The 13,929-nt window shown below is 38.1% G+C and overlaps 1 protein-coding gene across 4 annotated transcripts in view; it reads right to left on the minus strand.

Moving 5' to 3' along the window:
• The window catches only part of TOX (thymocyte selection associated high mobility group box), a 292,833-nt gene that overhangs the window by 225,169 nt on the left and 53,735 nt on the right, over positions 1-13,929 (minus strand). The window contains exon 1 of one of the 4 annotated variants that reach the window (XM_040626094.1): positions 6,834-7,547. The exons of 2 other annotated variants lie outside the window; for them this stretch is intronic. Coding sequence is in view for 1 of the 2 variants with exons in the window: in XM_008706721.2 (XP_008704943.2) it covers positions 200-262 (63 nt within the window). In the remaining variant the exon portion in view is untranslated. Of the gene's footprint in view, positions 1-199; positions 1,060-6,833; positions 7,548-13,929 lie in introns of those variants that run through there. One more of the 4 variants, XM_008706721.2, reaches the window with a different exon arrangement.

The raw sequence follows: 13,929 nt of genomic DNA on the forward strand, positions 1-13,929 counted from the left end.
ATAGTGTGTAATTATGAACTGCCATTAATTGTTATTATAGTAATGTAACTTCAGGGTAAAATCTGAAATAAATCTTTACAGAAAATAATCACTATTTTCCTAAGAGTAAATGAATTCTATTCCCTCCTGTCTACAAAGGTCAAGTGAACATTGTCCCAGAGGCTGCAATCAGTTACTCACCACCACCACAGATACTCACCACAATTAACAGGGAGTTCTCAAAATCAGCCTGCATTTCTATGGTCTTTTCCTTCAGCCCCATGAACGTCTCTTTATATGCTGGCTGACTGCAGTTCTAACGGTTAACTAGCAAACTCTGTTCTTGGCCATTCTCAGCAGCAATAACCCGGAAGCAGCTGGACTAACCAATCTGTTGGGCCGCCTTTAGCAATCACTCCCTGTCCGGATCTTCAGTTACCCTCCCGAGCCTCCACCGCAGTCAGTTCCACGCAAGCTCATCATTTGAATACTGTCAATATATTCCTGTTTTACTGGTGAAAGCACTAAGACACCAGGAAGTGGGGGAACTCACCCCCCAAAAATAGAACTTACAAATAGGAGAGCAAAATTTCTGGTCTTCTGACTTCAAGTTAATATATCTTTGCTCAAAGAGAAGGCAAAGAAAGGGGCTTTCTTGCAACTGTCCTCATTTTTTATGCTATCATGAATGAATTGAGCCAAAAAAGGAAAAAACAAATGGAGTCTATTGTAGACTTGCCCCCAGAGACATCATTCGAACATTTAAGTAGCATCTTCTATTAAAAATAATTTGTATTTATATCATGTGACATACTACTATTTACGTGTACGTAAGTATGCATAAGCCTAATAGAGACATTAATATATGGAATATAGTCACTTCAAAGAAATAAAAACATTTCTAAGAATGTTTTAATTTGTTCAAGGATGTAAAATTAGTCATATTAGCTAATTTGGAATCTATTCCATGCACTCATTTTCAATGATGCTCTAAGCAAATTAATTTATCTATTAACTATTACTTGACCACCAGGTAACAAAATGAAAAAAAAAAACTGGTAATATGAAGACACACATGCTTTAACTATCTTAACTGTATTTAAATTCATATTATAAGTCAGTTTGCTCTTTCAACTTAGGAACCATAGAACAGTTAATTAATCACTCAACTGCTAACAAATGTTACTCAGACTTCACTTGGCAATTATGTGGTCACGCAGAGAATCAAAGGCAATTAAGGAGCTGATCGATGAGCTCTCCTTTTCAACGGGTAACAAAGACTCCCAAGTTTTATCTCTTGTTCTTCTAAATAAACTAGAGGAAATATACATTTTTATCAGCCTATTAGGCTGAAAAGTCCTGAAACTTCAATATCTTTTTCAACTTTTTAATAGAGATTAAATCCAAGTGTTAATGATCATATCTACAATATAACAAAGAATTAAGTATTAGAAGCTAGATTTAGGAGGAAAAATCCTTCACTGAGTAAGATAACCAAAGCAGACCAACAGCTAAGCAATTATTCAGCCGACTGAAAACAGCAGTGTGGTGAAACTAATCTATAAATTATTTTAAATCCCTTGTAAAAAGATTTCAATAGGATTTCAAACAATGGTTTTCAAACACTCAGGTAGAAGAACATTTCTGCTGGCTACTGATACCTTTATGAACTCCTGAGTTAAACCACTTCTATGGATCACAGAGTGCTTTATAGTTTCCCAAAAGAAAGTGAATCTGTTTGAAATATGAGTATTTAGAAAGTTCGCCTCTCTTGTGGAATGTGGTCAAAGAAGAGAGCAGAGTGGAGTGGTGGGGGTTTCTATACTAAGCAGGCTTTGAAAATTAAAAGCCAAGAAGTATACGTTCTTGTATTATATAGTCACACTAATAAAAGCAATAAAACACGTCCAGGGGATGCTTGACATGAACAGTTTCATAAGCCTGGTATTGATCCCCAGATCCTTTTCAAGTGAGGTTGCTTTACAGGAACCCATCCCCTTGTGTATTTCCTACCACTGTGCGCCATTGAGCCTTGTGCTAAATACAGGACAGCTTGGAATTTTGTGTTTTGTGACAATTAATTGTAGCTTTTATCCAATTTTAAAGTTGATCTACAGTCAGAGTTAATGCGAGAGAGAAGCAGATGCAATAGAGCAACAGCTCAGAGTGACTGGGGTTTAGGACTTGGACTCAGAACGTCAGGCTAGGTGTTAGTCTCCCCACCAGGCATGAACATCACGTTTGTGAAAGTATCTCATGAGCGACACAAGACGACTCAAATACTAGGAATTATACATCAGAAACTGAAACACCTACATAGGTCATCCCCTCAATAGTTTATTTCCTTGATCCAGTATACTTAAGGAGCCATCAGGTTAATGAATTAAGTCAAGTCAGAATTACATAATCTTTAGTTGAGATTTCTCCCAACCATAATGTTAATACAAGTTTGATTAAACTCTCTTGTAGTTTTTAAAGCACTAATATAAAGAGGAAAAGCCTATGCTCTTGCTTCATCTTAATACCTTGAATTAATATAAAAATCTGAGTATGTTCTAAACCTCTGTGTATCTGGCAGGAAGCTCAAGTTGACCTTCTGGATTTTATATTTGCATCACCTAACATTTGGAGCAGGAGCAGTATTTTTTATCTTTAATACCTCCATGTTGACAATTTGAATTGTTTTTGTTTTTGCCATGAAATATCTGCAAGAACAAAACTGAAAAGGTTCAGTGGAATTCTGCATGTTGTACTTTACATTATTTCACCAATACGGAAATCTTCACATTATTCCTGATAAAGGGACTAATCATTCTTTGCCTTAAAGATCAATCACTCATCATCAAATATTTATGGAAGTCTATTATGAGAGAGGCACTGTACTAGAAACTGGTTATACAAAGATATATATATATATATATATATATGTTATTGGTTTATGGCATAAATTTTCAGCAGAGTCAGGATAATTTTAGGTGACCTGAAGAATGAAAGAAGGATTGTTGATGGCATAGTATACCTTTAACATTCGACATCAACGTGGCATTTATAATCTACAAAATAACACTTCACGTAGGGAGCATTACCCTGAAGACAATGAGACAGGGTTGGTCCCTTTTGCAAAGAAACATATTTCCCACTGTCTGACGATGATGGAGTTTCCTTTAATTGATGTGTAAGAACAGAGTAGATGGGTTTAATAGTGAGTACGATGCAAACCATCCACGAACACTTGGGGATTATGTCAGATATCGCAAATAGTTATAGAGGTTGCAGTATAGTCAGGATACAAATAGAACACATATCTTTAAAACAAACACAATTTGCTTTTTAGTTACCATTAATGGCACCACGTTTCCTTAAAAATCACAAGTGTCTCTATGCGACCTCAGTCTTAGCAAACAAATCAGGAAAATCTATTTTGAATTTCAAAAACTTCTGTTAAGTACTATGGGCCTCCAGGAGATGCTTCAAAAAGTGTCTGTTGGACATGGAATGTTGAGATCTCTCGTTGAAGTCATAAAATGATACAGGTGATGGAAGAAGTTGAATTGATATTTAAACCCCAACATTACATACACCGACTTCAGGTCTGCCCGGATTGCAAAATGAAACAGGGAAGTTGGTCAGCTCTATTTAGTGAGTTAGTATCAGGAGTGTAACTGAACAATTCCATACCCATTTTATTACTAGCAGGTGTGTTTGCCCAAACTTGTTTTGCTATTTTGTCTTTCCTTTAGAATATTAGCCTCATCAAAAATTTATAGGTGAAGAAAAAATAAAACTAAGGGAGAGTAATCTGACACAATATTAAATTTATAAAGAAAACTATTTGGAGTGAAAATCTGAACGTAAGATGAATCATCTCAGGACACTTTTATACTACAGACTTTAATATAGATGAGAGGATGTTATATTTTAAATATGTAGTGGAAATACATGAAAGTATCATTATAATATTATTTTATAGGTATAAATGTTTTCTTACAATTAAACTTATAACCATGCCAACAGCATATCCTCACATATTGACTTGCAATTTACTGGAGTCATTTTCTGATGAATATTTAGAGCATTTGCAAAGCATACGATGAGATTCTAGGCTATGGAATAGATCATTTTAATAAAATCAAATGTCGCACGTAATGTAGAGATATATCACATTATTCCTGCTTATTTATTTTAAAGAATAAATAAGGCTTTACTTTCTCTACTGAATTTTAAAGTGATAGCCAACTCCTGACATGGTATCTATAGTAACAGTAGTTCAGAAATTTAATTTTCAGAATACATTCAAGTATGGATTTTTGTTGATCGTTCTTAAAACAAAAGTCCCAATTCCCACTTACCAGAAGCCTGTCAGGTGCTCCCCAAGCAATGGTCTCGTTTGGGTTGACTATCCATATATGCCGTGGTAACTAGTCTACTAGACGTAACATAGTCCTCCTAGATTTGAAACCCAGTTCTGCTGCTCACCAGCTGAGAGGCACTATGCAAGTTACTTGGCATCTTTGTTCCTCTGTTTCTCCTGAGCCTATGAGTATACTTTTCACAGCGTTGACATGACATGACTTCCCCTCAGAATATTCATAATACACCTCACAAAGGTGCTACATGGCTTAAATGAGTTAATACTTGCTGAGTTCTTAGAAAAAAACTTCTCACGTAGAAGCTCTAAGATACATTAAAAAAAAAAACCTGAAGATTTTATTTATTTATTTGAGACAGAGAGAGAGAGAGCATGTGTACACACACAAAGGGGGTGGGACATAGGGAGAGGGAGGAGCAGACTCCCTGCTGAGCATGGAAGCCAACATAGGGCTCAATCTCCACAGGACGCTGGGGTCATGACCTGAGGCGAAGGCAGATGCTTAACCAACTGAGCCACCCAGGAGCCCCTAAAATAAAATTTTTAAATGGGCACTACTTTCCCATCAGTTACATAGGATCAAAATCTGAGCTTAGTGAAGAATATAGTTAGAAATCTTTCAAGACTTTATAGATCTAAAAATTCTTTGAAATTCAAAACACAATAAAACTGACGCTGACTTACTTTCAGAGGATGCCTTTGACATTTCCTGGGTGAAGAGATATCATCTACACTATCAACCCAACCATTGTTTGGCTTCGTGATAACAATTTTGTGCAAGTGTTTTGCCTAATACTCAAACACATGCTCTCACTGATCAAGCCATTCAGGATTCAAATAAAACACCAGAATGCCCACTACGTTGAGCTCCCGCAAATTGCAGAAATCCCTTCTTTCTTTCTAGCTCTTAAAATGTTACAGTGAAAAAATGTTATCGTCCATAAAACAAAAAGGACTTCAAATCCCTTGTGAGATTCACAGCACACATGGCTCGCGTTTAGCCAAAGGCTGCAGCAATCCCCCTCTCGCTGCCCTGCCTCTCGTACCTCAGCAGGTTTGTCTGGGAAATATATTGGTCTGCCTCAACTAGAAAAAGCATAAAACATAATCTTGACTGTTGTTTCATTCTTTTTATAAGACTAATAATTCAGTTGTCTTATATCCAGAAACAGTCTTTATAACATGTTCTGTTCTGTACTGACATTTTTATACCATTTTTCTTTAAGTGTCATATATTTCAAACGGCTTTAGGGGAAGAGTTATTGCTCAAAAGTCACTGCTTCCCTTATGGAATCCAGGGAATTTGGATCAATGTGTAAGTGCTATTGAGAACACATGGATACCGTTTACAGATTGGGGCCTTACCATTGGCCTGGAGATACTCAAATACCCAAATCTATTTCCATTAAAAAGAAAATTAAAAGAGGATTCTCTAACAATATTTTAATGCCACTTTTCTTAGGATGATAGTTATTCAAGAGGATGCAAGTCCCTTGGCTATTTTACATAAAGTGAAAATTTCCCCCAGTTTTAAAGAAGTGTGTGTATATACTACATATGTATGTATATTCCAAACAATCATGCGTACTTTGATCGAACATTTCCCAACTTTGCATCTGGAGTCTAGGACTAATTTTAATCATATCCAAAATAATACCAGAGAATGGCGAAGGAGCAGTTAGTTCAACCACTTGAACTAACTGGGAAGTTAATCTCCTATTCAGTGTTCATGGCTCAATGTGTGAAAATGATTGACCAGAATGATCTTACAAAACTTTCCAGCACTTTAAAGCTACGTAAGCATAATAGCAATTTAATTATTAATCAAATACTTACATCATAATACCCATAAATAATTTAAGCTATAATTAACTCTATTATAAACAGCTCATGAATAGGCATGAATACAGAAGTCATTAGAATATAAGAATTGTTCTGATCTTTGTGTAATCTCTCTTTCCTCCGGCAGAAAGAACACAAGAAAATATTTTTAACTATGTGACAATTTTAAAGCCTTACCCAATGTTCCCAAACATCAGATCAGAAACTATTTACCTTTATGTTGCCAATCTATACTTACAGTTGTGAGTTCACTGGAAATGGCTTCTACAATATGTATCATGTAATTTAAAATTGTCAGGATTCAGTAATTAAAAGGGAAGAAAGGTTTGGGGTTTGGTACTAAAACTTTGACAGAAACAAATAGATTGTTTGAGAAATATGTTTAGCAACTTTTCCAGGAACAACAATAAACAAAACGAAAAAAAAACCCAGCATAGTTCTGAGAATTATATTAAAGACTAGCCCGTTATAACTTTGAAAAGGAAGTTTCCTCACCACAAACCAAATACATTCCTCTAAATGTACACTCTGTCATAAATTACAGATGTTCCCTACCATGTACTACCAGCCACCACAAACTCATAGACAGGAAAAAAAAAAAAAAGAAAAAGAAAAACTATTTGGTTTCATTGCAAGAACTTACAGTTTTCCTGGGACATTTCTCCGACTGCAGACATACCCACTGAACTGATGTGATGACCAGGGTGCTGATTTACTCCGTATACTACTAGAGTTGTTTCAACACCAGGCTTGCTGTGATCTCCAAGGGGGAGCTGTGCTCAAATCAGCTGCAAACAGGCCCCAGGGGACAAACACTGTTGTAAACCAATAGGGGCCTTACCCTTGGATCAACAGTAGCACGCAGGGACCAGATGAGCTGATAACTCAGCTAGAGGCACGTCCAAGGAGGGCTTTCTCTACCAATCATGCCGTTTTCTCAGGCCTGAGCCTGTGAATGAAGAACAAGGGCCCAAATACGTCCTGTCCCTCTGTTTAACATGCAGGGTTTCAGGGAGCAAGAAAGGCTGTGGCCAGGGCACCAGGGCTGGGAATTGAGGAGTCCAGTGTGGCCACCACAGGCTCAATGAATTTGAGCCTCAATGAACTGAACCAAAGAAAAGGGTCAGAAACTGATGCCACTACACATGGGAAATTGAATACGTGATAAAGGCGCCATTTGGGAAAAATGGTAGATCCCTTCCTCACACCTTAGTCAAAAACAAATCATTAGAGGGTCCAATATTTAAAGTTAAAAAAAAAAGGGAGAAAGTACTTTAATTTCAAAGCAAAGTAGGCCTTTTGAAGTATAACAAAAAACTCTCTCTAAAAGTCTGAAGTTACCAAACCAACAACTGGGTCTACATTCCTAGTTCTTGCTTCCTTTACCAGGACTATCCAGTCTCCTAGTTTGTTTGTCTGTCCCAGCCAGCAACTTTAACCAGACTGCAGGGAAAGACATCTCAGAATATGAGAACCGTATCCTCTGGACCCATTCTGGAAAGACATTGGCAATAAATTAGAAAAGTTTAAGTTTCTCTTTAGAAGTCAGTCCTAAAATAATTTTACTTAAAGTATCTGCCAGGGGACACAATGATAAAAGAACACTGTTAATAAATATTTCTTTTGCCAAAGAGATCAAAACATTGTGCTAAGCATCCCATAAAAATCAGTAAAAACTAATAGTTCTTAAGGTGTTGACTGGAAGTTTCTCCAGACGATGAGCCCCAAGAATTGTACAGCTATCACTACAATGAAACTGATAAGAGGGCCCCTTGGGAAACTGTTTGAGACTAAAATTGTTAGGTGTTCTTTACAATGTCCCGGGGGCTGCAGTTATAATTATCCTCAACCTCAACTTCTGATATGAAAAAAAAAAAAAAAAAAAAAACAATGTGCAAACACGGGTATTCTTTTCTGATTAAAGAACTAAATTTTATCTTATGAAAACCCCCCCAAAAAATATTTGCTGCCATGTATCATTCGTTATAGGAAAGAAATGCACAGCGAGGCAGAAATTGCCACTGCATGTTAGATTAACTAGAATGCCATATTTCACCTGTTTAGGAAGTTTCTGATAAAGAAACCAACTGTGAATGTTCTAGTCTCATGTGAGGAGCAGCGAGGCAAAGGCAAAAGCAGTGAGTCTTTGCAACAAGTTAAATCTCTCTATTTTAACCAGACACTTGGGAAGAGTTGATAAGGTCGTGATGTATGTCTACAAAAACTGCACGCTGATTTTGAACAACCGGTAATATACAAAAAGCTAGTCTTAGTCTTTACTAATGTAAGAATTTGAATGTTATCCTTGGAAGAAAGAGTATGAATACCGTCCTTTGATTTATATTTGAAGACATGAACTAGTAAATTTATATTTAAATAAAAATATCATTCTGGGAAAGTGTTTAAACATAAAATGAAAAGTATGTTGTAAAACTTCATATAGCTAGCTAGCTATCCATGTTTTTTAATGATTTTACTTTTTTAAGATTTCGTTTATTTATTTGAGAAAGCGTGAGCGAGAGAGAGAGAGAGAGAGAGAGAGAGGGAGGGAGGGAGAGAGCATGAGCAAGGGCAGAGAGAGAGGAAGAAGCAGACTCCCCGCTGAGCAGGGATCCCAATTCAGGGCTCCATCCCAGGACTCCAGGATCATGACCTGAGCCAAAGGCAGACGCTTAACCAACTGAGCCACCCAGGTGCCCCTCTATCTACGTTTTGAAAAAAAAAATTCATGTACAAATAGCTAGCATTTATAAGCTAAGCCGTACACAAGTGTGATTTACACACAAGAGGCCAGTGTCACAAGAGTTATTACGTGAAAATGTTTAGAACAATGTCTGGGACACCAGATACATTCAATAAATATTATTTCATAGTATCTCACTTAATTCTCCCCACAAACATTGGAGCTCCAGAGATATTAAATAACTAGCCTAAAGCAACATCCTCTTACCCCTGAGGCTATGCTTCTAACTCTACTCTTCCTAGATATAAATTAAGTACTACGTTCTCTCCTCTCTCCCTCTCCCTCCCACTCACTCTCAAAGCTATTTCTCCAAGCTATTTCTCCCTCTCTCTCTCTCTGGCCATGCAGACTACATATAGTTTGTATTTGAATGGCTTATTTATATATTACATATATAAGTGCTAGAAGAAAATGCATGCTGAGGGGTGGAATCACATATTGTTAGAGCTGTATTTTCCATATTTTCTACAAGTTACATGTATTCCTTTAATAATCAGGTACTTTAAGAAACATCTTCAAAAAACTTAGACCATGAAAACTTTATGAAGTCTTGACTGCCTCATATTATTTACCATCAAGATCTGTGAAGATTATTTCTAGTAACCCTGGTTATTATAGTAAATTATTTTTTTTAAGTGCTAACAGGCACCCGAGTAGGTACAGAAAGTTCATGTTGCACTACTCCAAACGCTCCTGATTCTTGAAGGTTGGACAGCAGAACAATTGTGTTTAATATTATCTAGAAACATCCAGAGGGCGCCCTAGGATGTGGACCACAGACAGGTCAGTCCCTGCTCAGCGGTGGGGTGAATCATACCCTGTATATTTGAGATGAGTATCTCTGTCCTGTTTTAAAAGTCCTTTTGTTAGACAATGGTTTACATATTATTTGGAGACTTGAAAAACAAAACAAAACAAATTAAGCACCTAAGCATACATATCTTCTCATTTTAGCCGAGGCCTACCTACATAATTTGCTAAAAAGGAACAGAATTCCTGGGAGCTACAGAGAGTGGGATGGACTTGCTTCTAGAACATAGAGCTGCTCACCACTCCTAGATCGATGATGGTGGCTTTCTGGGAGAGCAGGGTTTGGGAAAGAGCTTGGCTTTAGAGGGGAAGAACTAAGTAGAATGTTTAGGAATATGTTCTTAAAATGATGCAGAAGTAGGAATGAAAATGGCATGCACAGGTTACTTTGAGTGGCCCAGAGTGAGCAAGTGGGGCCCTGGGGTGGGGGGTGGGGGCATGAAATGAACAAGGAAGCTGAGGTCAGACCTGGCCATGCAGAGGGACAGCTGGACCCACGTGCCCAGCCACTGGAAGGAGGCGCCTTGACAATTTCCTTTCTCCCTTTTTCTCTTTGGAAATACTGAGTTTAGAAAGAAAGCCAGACTCCTTCTCAAAATCATGGGAGAGTCCCAGCTACTGATGCACCAGCTATAGGAGTCCCTGAATGCAAAAGCTTTGCCATTAATCCTACAATCTCAAGTGTTCCCAGTCAGAAAGCCCACTCCCCAGTCTCCGAAGAGGGGTCGGGACGCTTCCTGGTGCCACTCCCCACTTGTAACTCCTTCCCCAACCACTATCTAGCAAGAGCCTTCTACACCCAGAGTTGGTTGTTCGTCCATTACAAAACACAGACCATTTTTAAAATGTCAGTTAAAAAGGTCAGCATTTCCCAATACAGAAATTTAATAGAGAGCTCAGGGTATCAAGAGGGACACCCAGACACCCAGCTCAAGTCTTCAGTCCAGCTCAACAAGCACACCTTGACAGCCACCTTCTGAGCAGAGTGAGGAGAAGGCTGGGCCTTTCTAGAACATATGAGGCAAGAGGATTTAAATGCATCTTGGCTCTGGTACCCTGGCTGTTTGCCTGTTTGTAGAGTGGAGGAGGTAGTAGTAATGTAAATAGGTAAGTAGGGTAACCAGGGAACTTAGAGACAGTTTGCTAAAGCAATTATTTTCTACCATATGAAGAGAACTGCAAAAGCTTGATACCGTCTTACTCCCCTTCCCCTATGTTACCAAAATTAAAATAAAATCAAGTGCGTTCACATACAAGTTTCTTTTCTAAAAGTCTGAGAAGGTGGAACAATCTTTGAGGGTCATCTGAAGAAGATCAGGTGAGCCCCACCCCCCGCCCAGCCGGGGCCCGTTCCAGGTATGAAGTGAAAACAATTTAGTTGGAAAAGCAAAAAGAAGAAGTCTTTCATTGCTTTGTAAATGATCTTATGAAGGAATATTAGTTAGTAACGATACAGAGTGGAAAGGAGAAACACAAAAGAACCAGCAATAAATATATTTCCTTCAAACAAATTAATACTGATAGTTTCTTAAATATGCACCCCGTAGCCTACTGTGAAATTAGAGAGCAGGGGTTTATATTATCATTCAAGAAAGAATTCTGTATCAGGAGGCCCATATTTCAATGCAGAACGGATTACATTATTTGTCAAGGAAAACACATTACTCTTGAAAAACAGAAAAGTTGACCTTGGCAAACAGTTAGTGAATTTGTTCCCTTCTTGATTTCCCTTATATGCAGTGTGTGGGAGAGCACATATTTAGTGCTGCTTTGTGGCATTGTTTCAAAAGAACTCTCATTATTGTAGCCAGAAATGAGTAGGGAACATCTAGAAAACAGTTCACATTACAGTGTTGGGAAGTGATTGAATTTTTGTTTCCACCCTTTATGTTAGGCGGTAAAAAAAAAAAGAAAAAGAAAAAGAAAAAAAATAGACCTTGGTAGTAAATAGGTACTGGCTTAGTATCTGTTTATCTTTTTCCCTTGATCAACCATGGTTATTTTTTTTCCATAATTAGAGATAAATAAAAATAAGCATTCGTTCTTTGATAAAACTCTAAAACTGTGTAACGATTTCCCATTTTCTCGGGCTCCTATTACCTTCTCATTCAGCTTTGTTTCAAGGGGGAACACTACTCCTTTTATAATAATTTACAAGAGTGTTGAATTTTGTCAAGGCAAAATTGCGTATCCTCGTGTTTTAGGTCTTTGCCTGTGGACTAGCCGTACTCATTCCAACACATTTTCTTATCCAACTCTTCCCTTTGTCTTGGTTTTATCAGTTGCGACAATAATAATAATAGCAAAGATTTGTTGAGTGCCAGTAACTTTTTTGGAAGCAATCTTTGCATGTTATGCTATTTACCTCTCTCAGCCACATCCTAAATTAGATACTACTGTGTTCCAGACTCTAAATGAGGAAGCCAGGACTACAGAGCTAAGGACTATGACTTGCCACCATCACAAGGCTCTTAATGGCCAGATATAAGGACACTTATTTCTGATGCACGATGTTGACTGATGCTTTATGAAGGCCAGCTGCACCTTGTTGTCCAGTCCCTTTCACGTTTTCCGTTTATGATGAGAGATCAAACTATTCCTTACCAACCAGAGCTAGCTGGGGAACAGCTCTCCCACGGGGGCAAAAAAAACTTAATTGAAAAGCACAATGGAATTTTTCATGCTGAATGTCCTTCCCTTTTGTCACTCCCTCCTCAAAATCTACCCGTAAAGCTCCATCTTCTTCGATTTACTGAGAAATGAGTCAGCAAGGATTACAGGAGATTACGAAGAGATTGTACAGTAAAAATGACAGATTGCAAACAATGCAAAAATAGAAGATGAAAACAGATTTTCTTTCAAAATTGCAGACCGAGTCTGTGTTTGAGTGTGTATGCGATCAAAATATGTTATAAATGACTGGATCAAGGGGGTCTGAATGGCCGGGCTTCAGCTTCTAAACAATCAACAACAACGGCAGCCAGAGAAACTGGTACCGACTGAGAAAAGGCAAAACAATATTATGATCCAATGATTTAAAAAAATGCAATGCAAAGCAATGCTGTGAACCGTCTCACCCCCTGAGAATAGAGATACGGCCTCGTATCTCTAAAAGATAATGTGCACTGAAGGTTTAGTAATTACCTGGCATTTCCTCTCTTTGATGGTCTCTGTCTTCTGTAATTTCCTCTACCACAATTTTTAAATATATTTTAAAAATGTTTATCTGGTAAAAATCCCCTCTCTTCCCCTTCCCCAGAGTCCCTAGCTACCAGCAAAACTTCCACTTGGCCTTCAACACGCTTAACCAGTTTCCTAGTTAGTGGCCAAGGGATCTGGTAAGAGGACAGCCAAGCCCCAGAGTAAAAGCCATTCCTTTACTTTTGGTCATTGCACTAAGTAACATTTTCTGACAGAAAGGGATCTAACAGGAGACCCTGAGGGTCTGAAATGAAGTGCCCTTGGACATCACCGTGCTGGAGGAAAGCAGAGCTGGAGAAAAGCAGAAACTAGCCTTCTGCCCGAGCCAGGGGGGCCAGAAGGGCAAGGGCAGAGCAACTCAGTATCACTTCTCCAGCAGCCTTCTCGGCTCCTCTCTTGTTAAGACTCAGGTGTTTTATTATTATTATTATTATTATTATTATTATTATTATTATTATTTTAAAAATGTTGTTAATTTATTTTCATTCAGATTTCACAAACTCAAAATCTAGTTTCGGGATTATTTACTTTTCCCAAACTGAACACAACTAGAAGTCCCCAGTACAGCATTCTGGAACCTCCATTGCATCTCCAACCCCAGAAAAAGCCACCAAAACACCCCACATGATCCTTCTTTAACACAACCAGAGGGTTTTTTGTTAAAACCCAAACCTAAAAGTAAAGCAGAAAGCTAGTAGGAGCTAAAAAATAAAGAAATAATACCCACCACCCTCATAGCAATGCCTCCTGAAATGTTCATTTGCTTTGTCTCCCTCCCTACCTCCCTCCCTTTCTCTCTCTCTCTCTCTCACTTTGTCTGTCTCAGCTCACACCAGCACACATCTTTCTTCTGGCTTCCATAAATATTTACTGAGTATTTACCACTCGCCAAGCACCTTGCCAGAACTGAGGAACCGAGGATGAATAGGACAAGTTTGTCCAGCTTTAAGAATCCAAGGCAAGTAGGTAAGACTTACAAATTGAC

This window comes from Ursus maritimus, unplaced genomic scaffold (assembly GCF_017311325.1).
Source record: "Ursus maritimus isolate PB19 unplaced genomic scaffold, ASM1731132v1 scaffold_9, whole genome shotgun sequence".
Taxonomy (NCBI): domain Eukaryota; kingdom Metazoa; phylum Chordata; class Mammalia; order Carnivora; family Ursidae; genus Ursus; species Ursus maritimus.